Source organism: Zingiber officinale, chromosome 11B (genome assembly GCF_018446385.1).
Source record: "Zingiber officinale cultivar Zhangliang chromosome 11B, Zo_v1.1, whole genome shotgun sequence".
NCBI lineage: Eukaryota > Viridiplantae > Streptophyta > Magnoliopsida > Zingiberales > Zingiberaceae > Zingiber > Zingiber officinale.
The window spans coordinates 2,647,845-2,671,404 of record NC_056007.1 but is presented as its reverse complement, the minus strand read 5'-3'; the positions used below and the strand labels follow the sequence as shown (position 1 = coordinate 2,671,404).

Below are 23,560 nucleotides of genomic sequence, written 5' to 3'. Positions count from 1 at the left end.
TCAGGTTGACACATAGGTATATATTAGAGAATATATATTGAATGACCCGCTATGAGAATGTTTCATGGATCGTTATATGCGTGTCATAAACATTCTCATATGACTATTGGTATGAATAGTCCTTAGACCTGAAGTCACTACAGTTCCCTACATAAGGAGTTGTGTATTTGGTATCCACAAATGTCACCTGTAACAATGTTGACGATAAAGTCTATCACTATGTATGCAATGAATTATGCCGAGGGATGTGAGTGATGTAGATGGGATCTATCCCATCCATATGAAGGAAGTGATATCTGTGGGGCCCCTTGATTAGTAGAATACAAGAAAGCATAACCATGCTCAAATAAGTCAATATAAGATATTGAGCTTATTTCTACTTAGAGATCAAGAAACACAAAGGTTGATAAGAGGATGACACGGTCTATGCCTCGTTGATCAATCTAGATATCAAGGATAGAGCGACCAAGTCATACAAGATAATAACCACGGGCAGGTTAGGTCAGATCTTGACTTTCTCGTTACTTGGGTAGCAATGATGCCTTGCTAGATGCCACTCATTACTTATGTATCTAAATGTTGATTTGGGTACATTGCCAACATTACGAGAACCTATTGGGTCATACACAAGGAACAAGTAGATTTGGGGATGAGTTCATATGATGAATCATTGGATTAAGTCTAATCCGAATTGGACTTATTGAGTTAGACTCAATTGGATCTAGTTGTTGGATTAAGTTCAATTCAAACTAGACTCAAGGAGTCAATTCAAATTAATGGAATGTGATTCATTGAATTTGAAATTGTATAAGATTAATTGAGTAAGACTCGATTGAATTAGACTTGAGTTAGACTCAAGTGAGGATTAATGAAGATATTCATTGAATTTTGAAATTCAATGAATCATTTCATTCAATTTTCGAAATTGAATTTAAAATGAGGAGTTTCAAGTGTGGTCCTTAATGGAGTGTAAATACTCATTAAGTCTCATTAATTGAATTAATGCTCATTAAGTGTTTTCATTAGATGAAAATACTTAAGCATTTTTCTCTTCATTTTGATATAGATCTTCATTCTCTTCTACCTCTTCTCTCTTCTTGGCCGAAACACCTATTCTAGGTTGCTAGCACAACCTTAGGTGTTTTCATTCTCCCACTTGTGAGTTTGTGAGACAAATGAAGGTAAGTCTTGTTCATGTAGATACCATAGAGGCGTGAATGTGTGATCGTGCTGTGATCCAAGCTATCTGGAGTCCGTGTGCACGTATCAAGGTATAACCTTTTCATGCTCTTGTAGAAAACTTACTATATTTTTCTTTCCCTTGGCATGGATTTCCTTAAGGAACTAGATGGTTTCTGCTGTGCATAAGCATGTTTAGCGCTCTAGTTCCTTACACAAAGACATCCTCAACGGACTTCACGCGATAAGCCACCAAATCGAGCCACGAGTCCGTACTCATTTCCGAAGGTCCCGAAGAGGTATACCTTAGTTTAAATAAGAATTTTTTTAAAGAAATTGCTTGTTTAGATAAAAATTAACTGCAATTGAAAATGAAAATAAAATATACCTTGAGGAAAATCAAAACCTCAAGGAACAAATTACAAATTCTAATCCAACTCAAGCCTTAATCCTTGAGGAGAAAAATTCAACACTAAAAGCTAAAATTAATAAATTAAAAGAACTTTTAGAGAAATTTACAACTAGATCTAAAAATTTAGAACTTATATTAAATAGTCAAAAAGCTGTGTACAATAAATCTGGACTTGGTTATAAGTTAAGTTTAAACAAATCTTTTATATCTTTAATAACTCAACACAAACAACAAATTAAAGCTTGGGTTCCAAAAGAGTGCTTAACCACGTAAGTAGAAATTAACCAATATTATATACCCAAAGATAAAATATATTATGTAAAATCAAATAAACTAAATCAAAAGCCAAAATACAAACCTAGACCAACCAAACCAAAACAAACTATTTTAGAACCTACCAAATATCAGACTATCATCAAGTTAAATACAATTATAAAAGTAATTGAAATAAACCCAAAACTAAAACCTAAATCGGATCAATAATTAAGGGGGAGGCTCCAGAATAGCTGACATCTCCAAAACTAACCTACCCGACAGGGTAATTAGGACTAGTTTAAAAAGGGACAACAGTTTAACTTGACCTACGGTACTGGTGAAATTTTGGCTGATAGTACGTTAGGGATACTCTGTCTATGCATGTCTAGGAAGATATGACTTCGATCTAATGCATTTGGCTTAGTGGAACTAATCGAAGTTACCCCTTACAGATCCTAACTAGTTAGACCAAGATTTTATACTAAGTTTAGTGGAGAAGACTATTTAGAAAACCTCGAAGGCATGGTTACTCTAATGATGTCCAAGTGAATCACCATAGCCCAGAAGTTGATCCAAAGAATACCTATTTGTTGAACCCAAAACTAAACCTGAATCTAACACAAAGTTAACCAGACCCTAAAAATTGAACTTAACTTCATTTCACGAAAATTATATGTTTCCTTGATTGAAAACATAGATCGGGTGAGATAACTAAGGACTCCGAATCAAATCGAATAGAATCAAATTGAACCAAAATTAAATTAAATCTAACTAAATTAAAATAAATATAATTAAAATCATATTAAATCTAATTAAAATTAAACTAAATCAAATTAAAATTGAAAATCCAATTTCAAATTAAATTTAAAATTATTTTAAAATTAATTTAACTTAAAAATTTATTTAACCTAAGAATTATTTTAAAATTAATTTAACATAAAAATTATTTTTTTAAAAAATAATTTAACTTAAAAATTATTTTAAAAATTAATTTATATTAAAAATTATTTTAAATCTTTTTAAATTAAAATTATTTTAAATCTTTTTAACTTAAAAATGATTTTAAATCTTTTTAACTTAAAAATTATTTTAAATCTAAAAAATTATTTTAAATCTTTTTAACCTTAAAATTATTTTAAAAAATAATTTAATTTAAAAATTATTTAAAAAATTAACTTAACTTAAAAATTATTTTAAAATTAATTTAACTTAAAAAATTATTAATTTAGAATTATTTTAAAAATTATTTTAAATTAAAAAAATTATTTTAACATTATTTTAAAAATTAATTTAACTTTAAAAAAATTATTTTAAAAAATAATTTAATTTAAAAATTAATTTACTAAAAAAATTATTTTTATATTAATTTAATTTAAAAATTATTTTAAAAATTATTCTAAAAATAAATTTAACTTAAAAAAATTATTTTAATATTAATTTAATTTAAAAATTAATTTAACTTTAAAAATTTTAATTTAATTTAAAATTATTTTAAAAATGAATTTAACTTAAAAAAATTTTAACTTAAAAATTATTTTAAAAATTAATTTAACTTAAAAAATATTTTAACTTAAAAATTATTTTAAAAATTAATTTAACTTAAAAAATATTTTAACTTAAAAATTAATTATAAAAAATTAATTTAACTTAAAAAATGATTTTAAATTAAAAATTATTTTAATAATAAATTTAACTTAAAAAAATTAAATTAATTCAGCTTAAAAATGGATTTAACCTAAAAATTATTTTAACTTAAATCATTCCAAGTAAAATTAAATTCAAACTCAAACTAATCTTAATTCCATCCTGTTGTAGGAAACTAAGTTGATCTTGGACAGTGATTACTCCAAACATATGACTGGGAATCACACCAAATTCACTGAACTAACCTACAAAAGCTTAGGAACAGTTGGCTTTGAGAATAACGGTAAACTCAAGGTAATTAGTATAGGTAACATTGAACTTAGAACTGACTTTATTATTACAAAAGCATTACTCGTTGAAAATTTCAAGTATAATCTTCTTAATATTTGTCAATTATGTGACACTAGATATAAGGTTAGGTTTTTATCTTCAGAATGTTTAATCAAACACTTAGACAACCCTTCTGTAAGCGTAAAAGGATTTAGATAAGACAACATCTATGCAATTAACCTAATCACTTCTTCAATTAAGTGTTACTTAACACAAAAAGAAGAAACCTGGTTATGACATAAAAGAATGACACACACTAACTTCAGAAATATAAGTAAATTAATGGATTAGTTAGAGGATTACCAAAATTACCTAACTTAGACTCAACAATTTATAATGCTTGTCAACAAAGAAAATAAACAAAATCTACTCACAAGCCAACTTATCAACTTCAAACAAACTCAATACTAAAACTTTTACACTTAGACTTATTTGACTCCCATGGGGTCAAATCAATAAATGGTAGCTTATACTGTCTAGTAATAATAGATGATTATTCTAGATTCACCTGGGTAAAATTCTTAAAAAATAAAGATAAAACATTTGAAATCTTTACAAATTTTTGTAAACAAGTTGCAAATGAAAAGAAACTGAAAATTAAAAGAATTAGAAGTGACAACGGAGGTGAATTTAAAAATCATAACTTCAACCAATTTTGTCTTGAAAACGGATATCATCACGAATTCTCATGTCCAAAAACACCTCAACAAAATAGAATTATAGAAAGAAAAAACAAAACTTTACTTGAAGTCTCTAGGATAATGTTAAATGAATATAACTTACTCAAATATTTTTGGGCAGAAGCTATTAGTACAACATGTTATGTGAAAAATAGAACCACACTAAAAAAAACTCATAATAAAATCTTGTTTGTAATATATTATAATAAGCAACTCAATATCAAATATTTTAAAGTATTTGGGTGCTCAGCCTACATACTAAATACAAGAGAACACTTAAGAAAGTTTACTTCTAAAATAGAAGATGAAATTTTTGTAGGATATTTACTGAATAGTAAAGGTTAGAGAATTTATAATAAAGTCACACTAAGAATTGAAGAAACCTCAAATGTAAAATTTGAAGAGTCTAATCGAAACATAGAATAAACTCAGATTCAACCAATTGATTTTGTTCAAGGTAACAATAATCAAGAGGAAACCAGTGAATCTTTAAATAACGAAGAAGAAGATCACCTTCAAGTGAATCAACCCCCTAGAACCATAAGAGTCAACCCAAATCACCCAATTGATCAAATAATTGGTGATCCTGGCCTAAGGGTTCAGATTAGGTCATCATTTAGAAACCACTACAACAAAAACCTTCATATACATCGGTTTTCCACCGGTGTCTATTTCATTTTCGACCGATGTCTATGAAGCCAATGTTAAAAGTCTGTCATTTTAGACATCGGGTTAAAACCGGTGTAGTATCACTTAACGACGCCTGTCTTCGAATCGGTTATTAACCGGTGTAGTATCACTTAACGACACCGTTTCATCAACGGTGTAAAACCGATGTAATATTAGTTAATAACACCGATTTTGCAGTGGAGGAAAACCGTTGTAATATCAGCATTTTTTAACAGTACAAATTTGATTTCCGAAATAGTAACAAAAAAAATACACAAATATTCACAAATTACACAAATATTCTTCATTCAACATTATCCATAAAATACACAAATATTCACAAATTACATAAATATTCTTCTTACAACAGTATCCATAAAATACACAAACATTCTTTTTACATCAAAAGCTAATAGATATCATAATCAAGGTAGAACATTCTTTTAACAACACATCAAAGTAGAACCGCACTTCAAATGTAATCTAGCATGCATTCAGCCCACTCAAACCGCACTTCATCAATTTCAACTATGGAGTACTTGAGATTTGTAAACTGTAAAAACACATAAATAATATATTAGTAAACCAAGACAAAAAATCATAGTTGAAAAAGTAGTAAGAGCATCAGGTAACAAGATGACTAATTTGAATGCTTAAAAAGAGACATATTCATCATTTATCTCAACCACATCAATGCTTACTTCAATGCTTGCAATAAGGATCTTCAGTGGTTCACAAGGTATCAAAAAGTTGAATTTGCAGTTACAAATGAAGTAAACGAATCATATTCAGCTGTCAAAAGATAACTAGGTCCATGCTCTTAGAGAGAACCATACAAAACAAAATGAAAGGTTTCGAACATAAAAAAAAAATGTTAGTCATGCCAAGACTGAGATCACTCATCTATCTATCATTTCAACCTAATAAATTAGTTACTTTGGTTTTGCAAAGTCTCCCAATTGTGTAGGAACCTCAGTAGCTTTTATCCCAAGTTCAGAGAAGAAGAATAATAATGAGGAAAATCAATTTCTGTATTTACAACACTATTTTGATGTTAAATGTTGTTAACATGTTTGTTTAACGTTGTTGTCTCCTTGTTTAGGAGCATTCTTCATAGCCCGCATGAATTTTTAAACAAAATCATGTCTAGTACTATTTTTCATTTTCTTATTGATGGAATTGAACCCAAATCCATCGCTAAGAATTAATTTGTCTCTGGAGCACAAAAAATTATGAATTTTCATAACCTCAATCAAAGCATTAGTTTGCTTTTTGTTCTAGCATCTAAAGCAAAAGAAAGTACATAAAGGAGAGAGGATAAGGAATAACCATGACAAGAAACCAAGAAAATATATAATAACAGTAGTCCTTCAAAGACAATGAAAATCAAGCAACTAACTTAAATCTGAAGGTGATGCGTAAGTTCGAAAATCTTAATAAAATACTTTGAGTGAGGCCATATTGATAACAGGTAGTCGAAGATTGTAAACCTCAAATTTCATTCCCATGCTCTGATGAATCAAGGTATAGCAAGATTTTAAGATTTACGAACTACTAAACAAAAATATCATGAGGAAGAATCTATAAAAGTACCTGGACAACATGGGAAAATTCATTAAGGAATGCATTTTGTGTGGCTAGGGACAGATGACTGCAAGCCAAAACCTCTAGCATATGCTTGATAGCCAAGTCAAGAACTCCAATAAAAGAATACCATGTAAGTAAATGGAAGGAGATAAGGTCAAAAGCATCAAAGATAAATGCACAAATATACAAACAAAGCATAGAGAACCTTCCAACATTGTAGTGAACATGATTAGATATATAACTCCAACCATTTTCTCTATAAACGAAGAGTGCATTCCTGTAAGCTCGAATCACATGTTGTCTCTACATTTTACAGAATGAATGTTTTACAATTAGCACATAAAATTTTGAACATGCTTTAAATATCTGAGACACAAGTTTCAATATGAAGATAAATTTGACATGCAATCGAGTACCTGATCAGAAATGTAGTAATGGTTTCCAGACAAAACAAGATGAAAACCATACTTGCGTAACATTGGTGGGATGGAAAGCAAATAGTAGTAGGATGCTTGTTCAAGCAATCGACCTGCCAAAATAATTATCTAGTTTTGTGATCTCGTAACAGCAAACTCATGCATGTAAAATGGAAATTGTTAGCGTTGATGGCAAAGTCTGATGGAATGATGACTTATGGACTTGCAACAATACAACAAAGAATAGTCAACATATATATACCAGTCGTGAAGGCATACTCAGCCGATGTCGTATCCTTTTCCCAGTCCTTCCATCTGTGTATCTGCCCAAGAGAAGATTATCAATGCAAAGTGGATACTGCAACAACTAAACTAAATCATCCTCAGGCAATGCTATGGAATTATTCAGAATGATACATAATGTAATCCACTACTCTATCACTGCAGATTCACCTTTGCTCTTCCAAGGACCATTATAAGAGCACTATTTACCACATGAAACACAGCCAAAAAGAAGATCAGAATGTGCAACTGGTGCAAGCCTGTGGCAGTAATCAGTTGCTCCTTTTCCTACAAGTGATCGCAACTAAACATTTTAGTGAAAGCTTCTTAGATTTTGTTTACAATAGATTATTTTCAACCAAACAATCAGAGAATTGGAAGTTGCTGTGCACTACTCACTGGGGGCATTCAACCACTGAACCACCAGCAGCTAAAATCCTGCGCTTCAGGTGTGACTCCGTCAGCACCAGCGCGAGCAGCCGCCTTTTATTTCCGCCAGTTGACTCTGCATCAGGGCGACATGACAGCATAGAATCTGCACTGCCTTTGGCACGCAGATTTTCGCGATCTGGTCCTGACTAAAAGTCAACAGCAAGGAGATGAAGCCTAGAATCATCAACTCTGCGAAAACCACAATGGATCACAGAGTTACAGTAATTCATCTATTCCGGATACCATGCACGTCGAAAGAGTGCTCCAATTTAGGTATGAACTTTCTGGTTTTACCGGCTTTCACCTTCTCAAGAACTTCAAAAAGAGTTCTCTTTTGCCTCTTGATAAACCACTGACAACGAAGTCAAATTCTGGAAATTAATAGCAGGCACTCACAAAACTTTGAGTTTCTGAAGAAGTCCAATTGATTCTGGAATAACCCCAGAAAGGTTATTGCTGTCAAGCAGTCTGAATGCAAACAAGAAGTTAGTATGCAGAGAGCCTATTACAAGGAAGCTTCAGGTGGCAATAGAGTTGATATATCTTACATATATTTAACATTCATGCTAGAGCTGAAAAGGCTTAGTGGAATTGGACCTGAGAGATGATTCTTGTTCAAGTGTCTGATAAGAACATATTTCATCATCGTTAATTCTTCACCGCGTAAGTTTTTTTTTTATCATGCATGGAAAACTGAGGTGATTGTTTGCCAGGTCTAGCCATACGAGGTCGGCAAGCGTACCCAGGGATGCAGGTATTCTACCAGTAAAATGGTTTGCATTTAATGATCTATGACACAGGTTTGAATCATTAGACTCCTGTTCCTCAGTTAGCAAAAATAGTAAGACAGTGGAAATTACTGTAGGACCGTTGGGCCGGCTAGGAGGGGGTTGTTGGATATCCTGCTAACACAAAAAGGAAAACAAACCCTCCTCGAACTCTTTAGGCTAACACTTGCATAATTAAGTTAAGCAGATAAATTAAAAGCATAAAGAAAAGCGAGGCACAAAAGATTTACTTGGTTACAACCGATGTGGTTGTTAATCCAAGGAAGATTAAGCTCAATAAAACTCCTTCGGGCGGAGAAGCCTCGTACAGCGTTGAAGTGCAGAAAACAGAAGCTTAGACTAAAAGAGAGTGTGCAAGCACTGGATTTACAATCAGTGAGTTCTGTTTAAGCTTCTGGACCAAGGCTATATTTATAGTCTTGGTCCGGGCGCCTGGAAGGGTTCCGGGCGCCCTGGGGGGGATAAATTTTATCCTCCAACGGTCGGATCGAGTCAAAACTCGATCCTGTTGAAAAGTCGATTCCGGGCGCCCCGGTCGGTTCCGGGCGCCCCGGTCGGTTCCGGGCGCCCGGAATGGTTCCGGGCGCCCAGAGCCCTAAGGTCAACATAAGTTGACTTTTCGACTCCGGTTCAACTCGTCTCAGTTCGGCTTGTCTTGGTCCGGGTCTGTTCGCTCCGGCTCCGCTAGCTTGGGTGATCTCTGCCATCTGGAATAGGGCTCACCCGAACCCATCTTCCGGTCTTCTCGAGCGTGCTTCCCTCCGGCTTCTCGTCCCTCGGAATTGCCGCGTGTTCCTTCTCATCCACCAGGGTACTCATCCGTAGACTTCGTCCCTCGGTCGCACCCCGTGCCGACCTTCGCGCTAGCTGCGTCTCTTGCTCCCCGAGCAATCTTCCGCTCTGGCTTTCGTACCTCGGAACCACCGCGCACACTTCCTTCTCGTCCGCCGGTGTACTCTTCCGCAGCACCTCGTCCCTCGGACGCACAGCGTGCCGTCCTTCTCGCTAGCTGCGTCTTTCGCTCGAGTACCTGTGCTCCTAAGCTCCTGCACACTTAGACACAAGGTTAAAAACAACGCAGGACCTAACTTAACTTGTTGATTACACCAAAACAACCTTGGGGTTCCAACAATTACATCCTAACAAGGTCTGGAGCTAGGATAGATTGCCTAGTTCAATAGGAATAGTACCACTGAACTTGCAACCAATCAGTATCCTGAGAAGCAGTAAAAAATGTTGATCAAGCCATAGTTTGATTTTTTTTTTTTGTTACGAGAAAAAGTGTTATAGTAAATATGGGTAAAAATAGATAACAAAAGTAACATCATTAGCTGATGATAAAGCAACTTACCATCCTCGCCAGCAGTGGCATTGCCTAGATCACAAGCATGTCAGTTTTCATCTTCAGGAGCACCATGTTCCTTTCCAGCAAGATTAAAATGAGGCCCTGTAGTATACAAGAGCATGAGTACATTATCAGTAATTTAATCCTTTCAATCAGAAACTTGTAACTCAGTAGATCGCCATGAAGGAAAAGGTAAATAATTTTACCAGTTGACATGCATCCATTGGTAGTGTCTCCAAGAGCATGCACATGGAAGCCATGAAGCCCAGGCTTGAGGCCAGTGATGGATCCGGTGACGGTGGTTGGACCTATCACAGAGATTTACATTCCAAAATCAGATCGGATCACAAATTCACAGAAAAATCAAAATGGTTGAAGTTGAAACCCTAGATCTGAAAGGAATTTAGCATTCCACAAGTAGTATTTCAAGAGATTTCTCACCATCTCCTTCCTGGACGAAGTAAATTATGCCCTTAACACCCTCACTGTTACCCAAGATAGCAACAGCCTTCACCATTTCCTTAGGTGTTCTACACAGCAGACATCAAACACACGGTTAAAGACATCATTAAATGTCTCAAAATAAGTAGCATCGCCACTAGATGAGAAATAATCGATCTCGTCTTCCAGATACAAAAAGAAAAGCAACTCAACAATCGCCAGACTAAACGCTAAACAAATACCATCAAACTTGAGACGAAATCAGCTCTCACTCCATCATAGATAGAGAACCCATCAAATCTTAGTAGAAAACTCCACTTTTTCTTCACCAAATCAAATCAAAGCAGCCGCATAAGTTAAAATCGAGAAAAAAAAAGAGATAAAACCTAAGGATCGAACACAAAACAACAATACGATGGAAGACAAATTTTAGATCGGAAAGTATACCTTTGATAAATGGATTAAAGGAAAAAATAAATGAGATTTACTAGATGATCGAGCACCAAAACAACAATGGGGCAGAAATAAGAGATTCAGATTAAAGAAAACAAAAGCAAATATAAAGATAGAATTATGGAAGAAGAAAGGTGGTGAGGTTGGAAGGAAGAATAAAAAAAAACACTGAAAAAGAGAAAGAGGTAGAAGAAGAGGTCAAAAGTGTGACCTTATTGAACCAGATCCCGTGGGCGGACTGGATTGCATGGTGGAGGTCGGAAAACGGAGAGGTGGAGGCGAGCTCCTTGGCGAAACGCTTGCTACCGCAGCACCGTAGCACATCCTCCTCCATCCACGAAAAAGATGTCATCTTATGTAGATCTAGGAAGGGGAAGAGGGAGATGAGGCGAGGAGGAAAGTGGTGTTGGCGTCGCGACGGTATACGGTGGACGGCGCGATATAGGTTTAGGTTTGGAGGGAAGAGTGAAGTGTTGTAAATTTGGCTAAGTATTGGTGGAAAAATTATATTATTTTATTTTGGTTTATAGACATCGGGTTTTAAAAAACCGCTGTTAAAATCGGTGTCTATTAACAAAAAACAGGGCGCTCATAGACATCGGCTAAAAAACCGATGTCTATGGGCGAAAATCTGCGCTCATAGACACCAGTTTTTGGAAAAACCGGTGTAAAATACTCAAATACATCGGTTTTTGCTTAAAACTGTTGTTGTTCCACCGATGTCTATGAGGGTTTTTGTTGTAGTGAACCTAAGTCAAATATCCCTAATTTCAAAAATTGAACCCAAGTCTATAATTGAATCCTTACATGACCCAGACTGGATCATACCTATGCAAGAAGAACTAACTCAATTTGAAAGAAACCAAGTCTGGGACTTAGTATCGCCACCTAAAAATAAAAAGATAATAGAAACAAAATAGGTGTTCAGAAATAAACTAAGCGAAACTAGGGAAATCACTAGAAATAAAGCTAGACTAGTTGCTAAAGGGTTTAGTCAAGTAGAAGGACTTGACTATGATGAAACTTATGCCCCAGCAGCTAGACTAGAGTCCATTAGAATGTTACTTAGCTATGCAGCCCATAATGGGTTTAAACTATATCAAATGGATGTCAAATCTGCCTTTCTAAATGGACTAATAAAAGAAGAAGTCTATGTAGAATAGTCATATGAGTTTGAAAATTTAGATCATCTTGACTATGTATTTAAGCTAAAGAAAGCCTTATACAGACTTAAGCAAGGACCTAGGGCATGGTATAAAAGGTTGACCTCTTACCTAATATCCAAAGGGTTTAACCAAGGTCAAATTGACCCAATCCTATTTGTCAAATCAATAAAAGAGGATATCTTTATAGTCCAAATCTATGTAGATGACATAATCTTTGGATCAACCAACTCTGAATTTTTATAAGAATTTACAACTCTAATGGAACAAGAATTTGAAATGAGTCTAGTAGGTAAATTAACTTACTTTTTAGGATTACAAATCAAACAAACAAATGAAGGTAATTACATTTATCAACAAAAATATACTAAAGAATTACTTAAAAAATTTGGGATGGAAAATACTAAAGAAATAAAAACACCTATGGCAGTTAACACAATCTTAGATGACGAGCCTAATGGAAAATTAATTGACTTAAAATACTATAGGAGTGTCATAGGTAGCCTACTATACTTAACTGTAAGTCGACCCAATATTTTATTTGTAGTTAGTATGTGTGCTAGAAACCAAACCTATGCTAAAGAATCTCATTTGACTCAACTCAAGCAAATCTTTAGATATCTTAAAGGAACATCCAATGTAGGAATTTGGTATCCTAGAACTAACAATTTTGAACTTATAGGTTATTCTAACTCCGATTACGCTGACTGTAAGTTAGATCGTAAAAGTACAAGTGGTGGATGTCAACTATTGGGCCCATCACTTGACAGCTAGTTTAGTAGAAAGCAACAATGTGTTGCTCTATCTACTACTGAGTCAGAATATATAGTTATAGGAGAATGTGTTGCACAACTATTATTGATAATGCTCACCTTAAAAGACTTTAACTTAAACCTTACAAATGTAAAAGTATTAATTGATAATGTTAGCTCAATTAATTTAACAAAAAATCCTGTGCATCATTCAAGAACCAAACACATTGAAATTAGGCACCACTTTATCAGGGATCATGCCACTAAAGGAAATATTGAACTCAAATACATTTAGTCTAAGTCTAATTTAGCTAATATACTCACTAAACCACTCCTAGAAAGTGAGTTTAGTAATCTACATCAAAAATTAGGAATGTATTTAATAGACTAGGATTCTTAAATTGACAAATTGTTTTCAAAAAGTGACTTTAAAATTCTAGGATAAATTTTTTTATATATTTCTCAAAATTCCATTTTTAGAATTTTTGAAAATTAGCTTTAACCTTATAATAGATCAATCCCTTAGAAAGCATGCTCCTATAGATCTAAGGTTTGAGCATCTCACCAACACATTAGGGCTAACTTGTTTGTGTATTTCTAAACTTAGAAAGGGGTGAGATGTATAGGAAGATTGCTTGGACTTAAAGCTGCTTATATCAGTGCACATCATAAGTATGGGCGTTAAAAATCAAACAAATATTAATCAGGTTAAGTATTTTAGCTTAGTTAAACACTAACTGAATACAATCAACTTAACTTGACTAATCAAGTGAAAGCTGCTATCTTCTAATAGTCAGCAAGTATCTTATGGGTTAGATAGTTGAAGTTTTGTTAATATCAGGTTCAGGGGGAGGATTAATTATTGTTTGAAAATTGGCTTAATTTTTCATCTTATGTTTGAAAATTTGTTTAATTTTACAAACTTATTTAATTTTACAAGGTTAGTAGGACTTTTGCCTTAGTATTTTTGACAAAAGTTAGCTATTTTGAAAAAGTTAGAGGATGTTGAAAACTATTTCTGATCTGTAGGTCTTTGACTTATTTCTTATAAGTTAACTCCCCTATGTCAACCTAAATGTTTTGTATTATCATTCTCTGATGTTAAATTTTTTTATTTTCTGTTGTCAACTTGAAACCTGTCTATGCTTGCATATTTTTTATGAATGCCAAAAGGGGAGGGTTAGGTGGTTTAAGTTAGTTAGCAACAAAATATGAAACATAAAACAAAGCTAACTTAAAAACCATGTCTTATACTTGCTTATGGTTTTGCATATTTTTTTACTAACTTAACTCAGGTTGTTATTACATCAAAAAGAGAGAGATTGTTGGTGCAGTTAGCACTGACAGTCTAACTCAAGTTTTGATGAATGAAAAAGTAGGTTAAGTTAGTTTCATTGTGATCTAACACTTTGATGAAGTGTGCAGGAGAAGCCCAACTAGGTCGACGGGCCGATCGAATAGTTGGAACGAAGCACAACTAGGTCGACGGGTCGATTGGATAGCTGGCACAAAGCCCATCTAGGTCGACGAGCCGATCAGATAGCTGGCACAAAGCCCAGCTAGGTCAACGGGCTGACCTGATAGATGACACGAAGTTTAGATTGGTCGACGGGCTGACCAGATGTCTGGCACGAAGTCTAGCTAGGACGACAGGCTGACCTAATAGCTGGTACGAAGTCTAGATGGGTCGACGGGCTGACCGGACGTTTGGCAGGTAAGTTAAGGTAAGTCACTGGAGGGGAGTGACTTGGTGAGGACGCGCTCCCGGTTAGGGAACTTAGGTGTTGATCCAACTTAGAACCATTTCAGAAATCTAAGTTGAGATCTTGACTAGATTTCGATCTCGATAAGATGGAATCTAATTACTATTCTTTAACTATAACTGTGCTAATACTTTGTTTTATAGGATAGTATAATTTGCATTTGCATCGGACTAATGTTTTCTTGTAGGAAGTTTATTGCTGGAAAATGGGGGTTCGAGCGCCCGGAAGGGATCCGGGCGCCCGAAGGTCCAAGAGCCCGGAAGGGGTCTGGGCGCCAGGAGTGCAAATCTTATCCCGTTGCAGTCGTCTCATGTGGAGCTCACTGGTTGGCTGGGCTACGTCACAGCCCAAGTGCCCGAAAGGGATCTGAGTGCCTGGAGCTTCCTATATGAGGGTGAGCCTTGGAGCAAAGAATGAACAACGACAACTTCTTCCAACAACTGCTCTACTGCACTGTGCTCCTACGACGCTGCTTCTCCGACAACCTGCTAAAGTTCTCTTTCTTTCATTATTATCGATATTTTTCTTAATAGTTTTGGTACTAAATATTGTAATATGATATTGCGAACTATTAGTGATTGCCCAACGAAAGTACTCAACGAGTTCGTTGAGTGCGAACCTTGGAGTAGGAGTCGACCAAGGCTCCGAACCAAGTAAATTGGTTTGTGTTAGCATTGTTTTTCTATTATTTTTCTGCTGTACGTACTCTAATTCGATATGATAATTTTTCGATCGCTATTCACCCCCCTCTAGCAATTTTCACGATCCAACACTAACCACCTCCACATAGCATTTGCATGCCATTACTTGATCTCCCTTGACTTCGCTCACTTGGTCATCCACAGGGAATTTAATCTTCTGATGAAAAGTAGAAATGGCTGCCCTGAATTCATTCAAGGCCGACTGACCCAATATAGCATTATATGCTGATGGGGCATCGACCACTGATATGGGTTATGATGAGTGGACCCTTTGCAGGAGAAGGTAAAGGGGACAATAAGGATGAGGAAGGTTGAAAAGGTCAAGATAAGGGGTCGCCCAGAAAAGGTCTGACCCGATAAGGGGATCGCTACACGTATGGTAAACAGAGATCAGTCGAACTTAATAAATCGACCGAGCATATAAGACCGGCTAGCAAGACCCGACCAAATATAAAAGATCGACCGGTTATGAATGGTCGACCGATCACAGTGGATCTGCGAAACATATAAGACCGGAAGGAAGGACCCGACCAAATATAAAAGACCGACCGGGTATGAATGGTCGGTCGAGCATAAAGGATCAACCCGGCGTAAGGAAAGTTTAACCTTAGGCGGTCCGGAGCATGGCAAGGTCATTTGAACATATGAGTTCAGTAAGCAAAGACCGATCGAGAACGGGTACTCGATCGGGCATACATAACCGACAGAGCATAGAGAGTCGGCCGGGCGTGAAAGTTCTTAACCTTGCACACATGAGGCAGAGGTCAGATGAATGTAATAGACCGATCAAGTCTATAAGTTTGGCGGGCAAAGGTTGGCCGAGTTCTTTAAACCGACCAAACACAAAGGCATTTAGTCTCACACGATCCTTAACATACGGCCGATTGAAGGAAGGGTTATCGGGTAATACTGGCTCTATAAACCCAGCTGGTTGATCTTGGTCAATAAGGTAGGGCCGGTCGCGCTTAATAGACTATCTGAGCATATGAGTTTGATAGGCAAGAATTGGTCGAGTGTAAGAAATCTATCATAAGTAGAAGCACTTAGCGTTAAGCTGTCTTGAAGACCTATATATGCTCGACCGGTTAGTCTCAATTGATAACGTAGGACCGGCTGGGCTTAATAGACCAGTCAAAGTATAGAGGCATGTAGCAACATACGATCTACTGAAGGAAGGGTTAAAGGGAAATGGTGCTTTTATACGCCCAACCGGTTAATCTCGGTCGACAAGGTGTGACCGTCTGGGCTCAATAGACCGGCCGAGTATGAGAAGTAGATCGAACATAAAGGTCTTCAACCTTACATGGTTTCTGGCATATTTATAATGAAGTCCTAGTCGGGTATAAATAACCGACCGAGACTAGTATAGACAGAAGATATTCCTCCTATATGCAAAATGAGCTTATGTGACTAACCAAATATATGTAACAGGTGAACCATAACAATATGTAATCATATGACAGCTTAATCAATTTGGCAGCAAATAGCTTCTAAAAGTCTCCACAAGTATGCTAAATGCCAAATAAGGTACATCTGGGATAAGAAAAAGATTCTTAAACTAGTATTATAGTTCTGGCTTACGTCATCTCTTAACAAACTTTAACAAACCGGGGTGCACCTCATGACTGTGAAGGTTAGATAAGGTGGAATAAAAAGGGGAATCCTCTCCACTGACAAGGTATGCAAACATACACATTGCATCCAAATCAAACCCTAATTTTCATACTGCTTCTTCTTCTCGCCAGAGACTAACTTGAGCATCGGAGGGCCTAGCCAAGGATTCCCACCCCAGTCTTAGGTCACTAACGCTTTGTTGGTTGGTCTCATTGTGTGCAGGGAGACGAGGTCATCTACTGGATTGTTGAGCTTTAGCTGATCCATGGAGTCACCTCATCGGAATTCCTTTTTGCGAGGTATTATTCATAGATCTGCCTTGGTTTTCTCGGATCTATCATTCTGCATTCAAGCGTTTGTAAGGTCCATTGTGGGGTTCTCGGACATTTCTTTGTGCATCGGCATCAGAGTCATTATTCATCACCACTCATCATCGCCCAGTGCTTCATCTCGCAAGCTCTGAGAAAGGATCAAATTTGGCGCCGTCTGTGGGAACTCTCTCCTGAATATGAGATTACGTGATGGAGGATGCTGGAAAGCCTAATACTATTACTCTGACTCAAGAAGACTTGGAGTTGCTCATCAACTCCCGGGTTCAAAAATCATTACAACAACAACAGCAATAGTAGGCCAACAATGGAGGTACCTTACCGGTAGCAATAAATCCGGCGATCTCGACTATAGATCGCCACAAAAATAGAGGTATGGAAGAAGATGATGTGGCTTATATAACCCCTGCTCCTGTTTCCCCCACTAGACATCCTAGGGCATTCTTTCACACTCCCATGGAACAAGGAGGATGAAAGTCGGTGCTGCAAGAATCCTCTGATGAGGCACCTATGAAGGAAAAGCGCAAGGGAAAAATGGTGACCAATGGCAGCTCTCCTGAGAGAATTGTTACTCCATTATCTCAGAGAGTAATTGATGATCTATTGCCAAAGTGCTATCAAAATTTGAATGTCAGAGAATACTCTAGAACTACAGACCCAGAGGATCATCTTGATAAATTTGAGAACGTCGCTCTGCTACTGCAATTTTTTGATGGGGTTAAATGTCGAATGTTCCTTACCACCTTTGGTGGAGCAGCCCAAAGATGGTTTAAACGATTACCAGAAGGCTCTATTCGACATTTCAAGGATTTCTGCAAAGTATTTCTACATCATTTCTCTAGCAACCAAAGATATCATAAGACCCCTTGGAGTCTTTTCTCTATCAAACAAGGGCCTAAATAAAGCATCAGAGCATATATTAAGAGGTTTAATCAGGTAGCTATCGATGTTTCTAATGCCACTACAGAGATCTTGGTAAATGCATTCTCTCAAGGCCTTAACGATAACGATTTTTTCAAGGACTTAGTGTGTAATTCCCCAACCAATTTTGATTTATTGATTGAGTGAGCTACTGAATTCATTAATGTCGAAGAAGCCCAACCAGCTCGCAAGAAGGAAAATGTAGTGCCTATCTCTACCACAGTCCACGAGGGAGCTGTAGCTCCTGTTCATCCACCAAGGGTGCCTCACGGAGTTCCCCCTCCACACCGTCAGGCTGAGAGAAGACCACAAGCATTCCAGCATGTAGAGATGCCACATGAAGTCCCTCGAAGATGGTGTACCTATCATATGTCAGGTACTCACTACACTGAAGATTGCTTTGCCCTAAGGAACCAGAGAACAAATAACAATCGTTATCACCGTCGATCTCCCAACCAACAACCCTACGAAAGGAAGAACAATCCGCCTAAGCAGGAATATCAGGTGACTGAGACACAACAGGGGGCATTACAATTGCCGGGCGGGCCAGCCCGGGCGCATGAACTAGTATAGCCTGAGATAACGATCACTCGACAAGAAGAAAACTGGAGCAATGCCACCTGAGGAAATATTAATATGATAACAGGCGGACCTACTGATGGCAATTCTAATCGTGTGAGGAAAGCACATGCTTGACGATTGCAGATCCATGCAGTAGGATGCAGCACAGAAAAAACAGCAGGACCAGATATTAGTTTTAGTCCTAAGGATCTGGAGGGGGTAGAAGTACCCCATGATGACACTCTGATAATAAAAGCTGTCATAGCTAACTACAATATTTCTCGCACTTTCATTGATACTGGTAGTTCTATCAATATTATTTTCAAAAGAGCTTTTGACCAGTTGTAGATAGATCTGAGAGAGCTCCAACCCATGGTGACCCCCTCTTTATGGTTTCACGGGCAATGAAATTCAACCGCTCGATCAGATAAAACTAGCCATCTCTCTAGGGGAGGAGCCCCTAATGAGAACTAGGAGATCTTATTTCATGGTGGTGGATGCACCTTCTGCATATAACGTTATACTGGGTCGGCCAGCCTTGAACGAGTTTCAGGTGATCGTTTCTACTTTTTGCCAAAAGCTGAAGTTCCCCGTTGACGACCAAGTGGGAGAAGTCCGTGGAGATCAATTACTTGCACGAAAATGCTATGTGGAAATCATTCGAACAGAGGCTAATGTCGACCATAAAGCTCAGAGGATGGAAGTTAATGCTATCCAGGAAAACCCGCCCAATTTGATATATGAAGAAAAGGAGGTGGTACAAATACAGGTCGGGCGACCAGAACCTGTAACTTATGTGGTGGCCGACCTAGACCTTCCACTAGAGACTGAGTTGATACAGTGTTTGAGCTGAAATAGTGGCATGTTTGCATGGACTCCCAAGGAGGTCACAGGTATTTCTCCTCTAGTAATGGAACATTCATTACATGTTTATCTTGATGCTTGGCCTGTCAAGCAAAAGAAAAGAGACTTTGGGCTGACCAGAACCAGATCATCCAGGAAGAAGTGGATAAGCTACTGGAGGTGGGATATATTCGAGAGGTACAATTTCCTAGCTGGTTAGCCAACGTCGTCCTGGTACCTAAACCAGGAAATAAGTGGAGAGTGTGTATTGACTTCCGGGACCTCAACAAAGCTTGCCCAAAGGATTACTATCCTCTATCGCGTATTGATCAAGTGGTGGACTCCACTGCCGGATGCGAATACATTTGTATACTGGGTGCCTACCAGGGCTATCATCAAGTACCTCTTGCTAAGGACGACCAAGAGAAGGTTAGTTTTATTATAGCTGAAGGTACCTATTGTTATAAGGTTATGCCTCTTGGACTAAAGAATGTCGGGGCAACCTATCAGAGGCTCATGAACAAAGTTTTTTTGGAAACAGATAGGAAGAAATATGGAAGTGTATGTAGATGGCATTTTGATTAAATCTCCTCAAGCTGTTGATTTGTGCAAAGATGTAGAGGAAACCTGCCGAACCCTAAGACAATACGGACTCATGCTCAATCCTGGCAAGTGCTTGTTTGGAGCCAGAAGTGGCAAATTCCTGGGCTATATGGTGACCGAGCGAGGGATAGAAGCAAATCCCAACAAAGTCCGAGCAATCTAGGATATGGAGCCCCCACGCAATATGAAAGAAGCTCAAAGACTAACTGAGCGAATCACTACGTTATCCCACTTCATCTCTCTATCAGCCGACCGAAGTTTTCATTTCTTTAAGATACTTCGGAAGGCCAATAAATTTCAATGGGATGAAGAATGTGAAAACACATTTTGAGAATTAAAAGATTACTTGTCAACCCTACCTGTGTTAGCTAAGCCTGTAGTAGGAGAAACCTTATGATTTTATCTTTCAGCAAATGAGCATGCTGTAGGCTCAGTACTGGTGAGGCAAGAGGGTAAGGAACAACAACTCGTGTATTTTTCAAGTCTTCTATTGAAAAGAGCCGAGTGTAGATATACTACAGTCGAGAAATTAGCTTATGCCTTGGTCTTGACATCCAGAAGATTACGTCCTTACTTCTTATCGCACATAATCATAGTACTAACTAATAGCACTCTTGGCCAAGTGCTCCTTAATCCAGAAGCATCCGAGTGATTGATCAAGTGGATGACTGAGCTTAGTGAATATGACATACAATATTAACCTCATTCGGCAATTAAAGCACAACTCGTGCCCTAGTCGTCTCCACCACCGCCGACGCTGAAGACTCCCTTCTCCTCTCTTCTGTCGACGCTATCTTCGTCGGCCGACGAGAGCCAACCGAGGGTCTCCGTTCCTCTACACTAGTTCTCCAACCGACCTTACCTTCTTCCCTAACGACAGCTGCCACCGCTGTACCCTACCGGCGCCGCTGCAGTCTCTCAACCCGAGCAGTGCTATCGTCCTTGTGCCCTAGCACCGGTTCACTAGCCATCCAGTGGAGCGTCATTCTTCCCTCGCACTACTGCCTCCGCACCTTCTTCCTCATTGTGGTCACACCTCCCGTGCCCTAGCATTATTTGTGATTTTCTGATCTTCTGGCTGACAGTGAGAAGTAAGAGGTCACCCTAGCAGTGATCTGGGAGGTAAGTGTTCTACCCTAATTGGTAAATTGGGTAGTTTATTTCTGGGTAGTATTGTTGGGTGTTGATAAGTGAATCTTCTCTTCTTGTTTTCGAGCAGTGAAGTTTCTAGCGGGTATAGTGTGCTGTGGGTTTTCTTGGATCCGACACTCACTTCTACCAGCAACCAAAAAATCCTAATTGGGCAGCAACCTCCTTTAGCAGTGGGTAAGTACATATTTAGGTGAAGTTTTGTGTTGAATCTGTGATGGATTATGTTGTAGTAAGTCCTAATTAGAAGGTGGAACGATTAGGGTTAATGAAGTTAACCCTAATTAATCAATGGATTTGGATTTAGTTTAGTTAATGGATGCATGATAGAATTATCTAAACTAAATATTGTGATACAGGACTTTGACGCGAGACGAGCATCTCGACGTCCGAGTTGGACCAGATTGATCTTTTCGATTGGAGGTGGGTACTTTGACTTTATGTCATTTGATATGCATAGTAATGTTTTTTAACAAATAGCAATGATTGTGTTTCTTATTTGCTTCGGTTGATCACTACCCGATCTATTACATGCTTGTTTGTTTATTTGTTATGCACATCATGTTAGTATTTACCTGATTATACATGCTTATAGAGGTAGTGACACAACCATGTTATTTATTATGTTCAGGACCTAGAGTTTTTTAGATACCTTATTTGATCTGTGTACCTTTGATTTGGTTCATTGTCCTATGGTACACATTTTATATTTATATATAGATATTGCTATGTTGTTCAGGATATTGTCATGTTTAGTGTCATGCATCATCTCGCATGATTGCATGCTGTGCGATAGTCTTCTCTATTATTGTCGAGAACATCGCCAGTTACATGTATCTGTACACACCACCACTCATGGGTTAGTGGTATATCATATAGGTGTGTGGCAGTTCTACTGTTTAGCTCCGTTGGTCTAGTGACTCAGCGTGGTAGCCGGCAGATAGTTCTGCTCTGTTTGGCTCCGCTGGTTTAGTGTAGCAGCGTGGTAGCTGGCAGGCGGTTGGACTTTGTTTGGCTCCGTTGGTCCGCTCATGGGTAGTGTGACGTAGCATGGTAGTCGGCAGAGATTCCTCTCCGTCATCGTATACCGAGAGATGAGAGCATTGAGCTCCCCCATTTATGATTTGGGGTAGGAGGATAGGTGTACTCCAACAGCATCCCGTCCACTTGGTCACTCATCAGGAGCAGTGATGGAAGAGTGCACGGTTGTTACAGCCCTACCTACTCGGTCTCACCATTGTGTGTGAGATGGTTGACTGGCGTCAGGGGTGACCATGACATTGGCATCATATGCATGATGCATTTATTGCTTGTGTTTGCTGCATTTACTTGCTGCATTTATATTGATGCATATGATTGACATGCATACAGGATTTTGATACTTCTCGGTCTGACGACCCTGTTATACTTATACCCTGGTCCTGGCTAGTACAGTTTTTTCTCCTGCTTACCTCAGTTGCATTTATCCTTCTTGCATCAGGAGACTGTACGCATGATTAGTGCTGGCTGTTATTTTCTTTATTATTCATATCAATTGTTACCCTCTGAGTGTTGGACTCACACCCTTCTCCGTTGCTATTTTCAGGTTGATGCTGTCCGGAGAGTTCCAGTCGCTAGTCCCCTGTAGTCCATGAGGACGTGTGTTGATCTTGTGGTTTTCTTTATTAGACTATATTTAGACTTATTCTGTTTTGATACTTTGCATCTTGTATGGATTTTTACTTGTCGATGGATTTTTATTTGATATGATGCTCTACATGCTTGCCTAGACGGCAGAAGAGGTTAGTTGATTTTATCGTCGGATTTGAACTTTATGGGTGTAGTGGAGTAGGACATCAGTTTTATGCTTTATGAGTGTAGTTGAGTAGGGTTGTTTTGAGTCTTCTTATCACTGCTCTAGGTTGTTCACTATTAAACTGCGTGGATATCTGTGTGATGTATTTTTATTATTGTTATTGTTCTGGTCGTGTTGGCCGATGGATATGTGGCCCGGGGGAAATGTATAAAGTTTCAGATTGTCACCCGTATTGGGGAGATGCAGCAGAATTTCTTCTGGCAGGGACTCTCCCGGGGCGTGACAATTTATTTCTTCTGGCGGTGTTGTGGTGTAGTTGGTTATCATGTTAGTCTAATACAGTCTTCGGTTCGAGTCCTGGCGAAGCCATTAAATTTTTATTGTAACGTCACAGCCCCTCGGCCCCTTGGGCGGCCACACTAGCGGCCCAACTGGTCTCTTGGGCGGCCACAA

At 37.8% G+C, this 23,560-nt stretch overlaps 1 protein-coding gene and 1 long non-coding RNA gene across 2 annotated transcripts; both read right to left on the bottom strand.

Moving 5' to 3' along the window:
• Window positions 1-8,470: 8,470 nt before the first annotated feature.
• LOC122034193 lies at window positions 8,471-9,831 on the bottom strand. Its single transcript, XR_006126647.1, has 3 exons — window positions 9,819-9,831; window positions 8,629-8,675; window positions 8,471-8,509 (listed from the first exon to the last, which is right to left on the bottom strand). It is a non-coding gene; the product is annotated as an uncharacterized LOC122034193 (long non-coding RNA).
• A 204-nt stretch (window positions 9,832-10,035) lies between these two features.
• LOC122035293 (superoxide dismutase [Cu-Zn]-like) lies at window positions 10,036-11,247 on the bottom strand. Its single transcript, XM_042594707.1, has 4 exons — window positions 11,081-11,247; window positions 10,461-10,549; window positions 10,226-10,327; window positions 10,036-10,121 (listed from the first exon to the last, which is right to left on the bottom strand). The coding sequence occupies exons 1-4, from the start codon at window positions 11,245-11,247 to the stop codon at window positions 10,066-10,068; spliced, it is 414 nt and encodes a 137-aa protein (XP_042450641.1). The 3' UTR covers window positions 10,036-10,065.
• Between the last annotated feature and the right edge of the window lie 12,313 nt (window positions 11,248-23,560).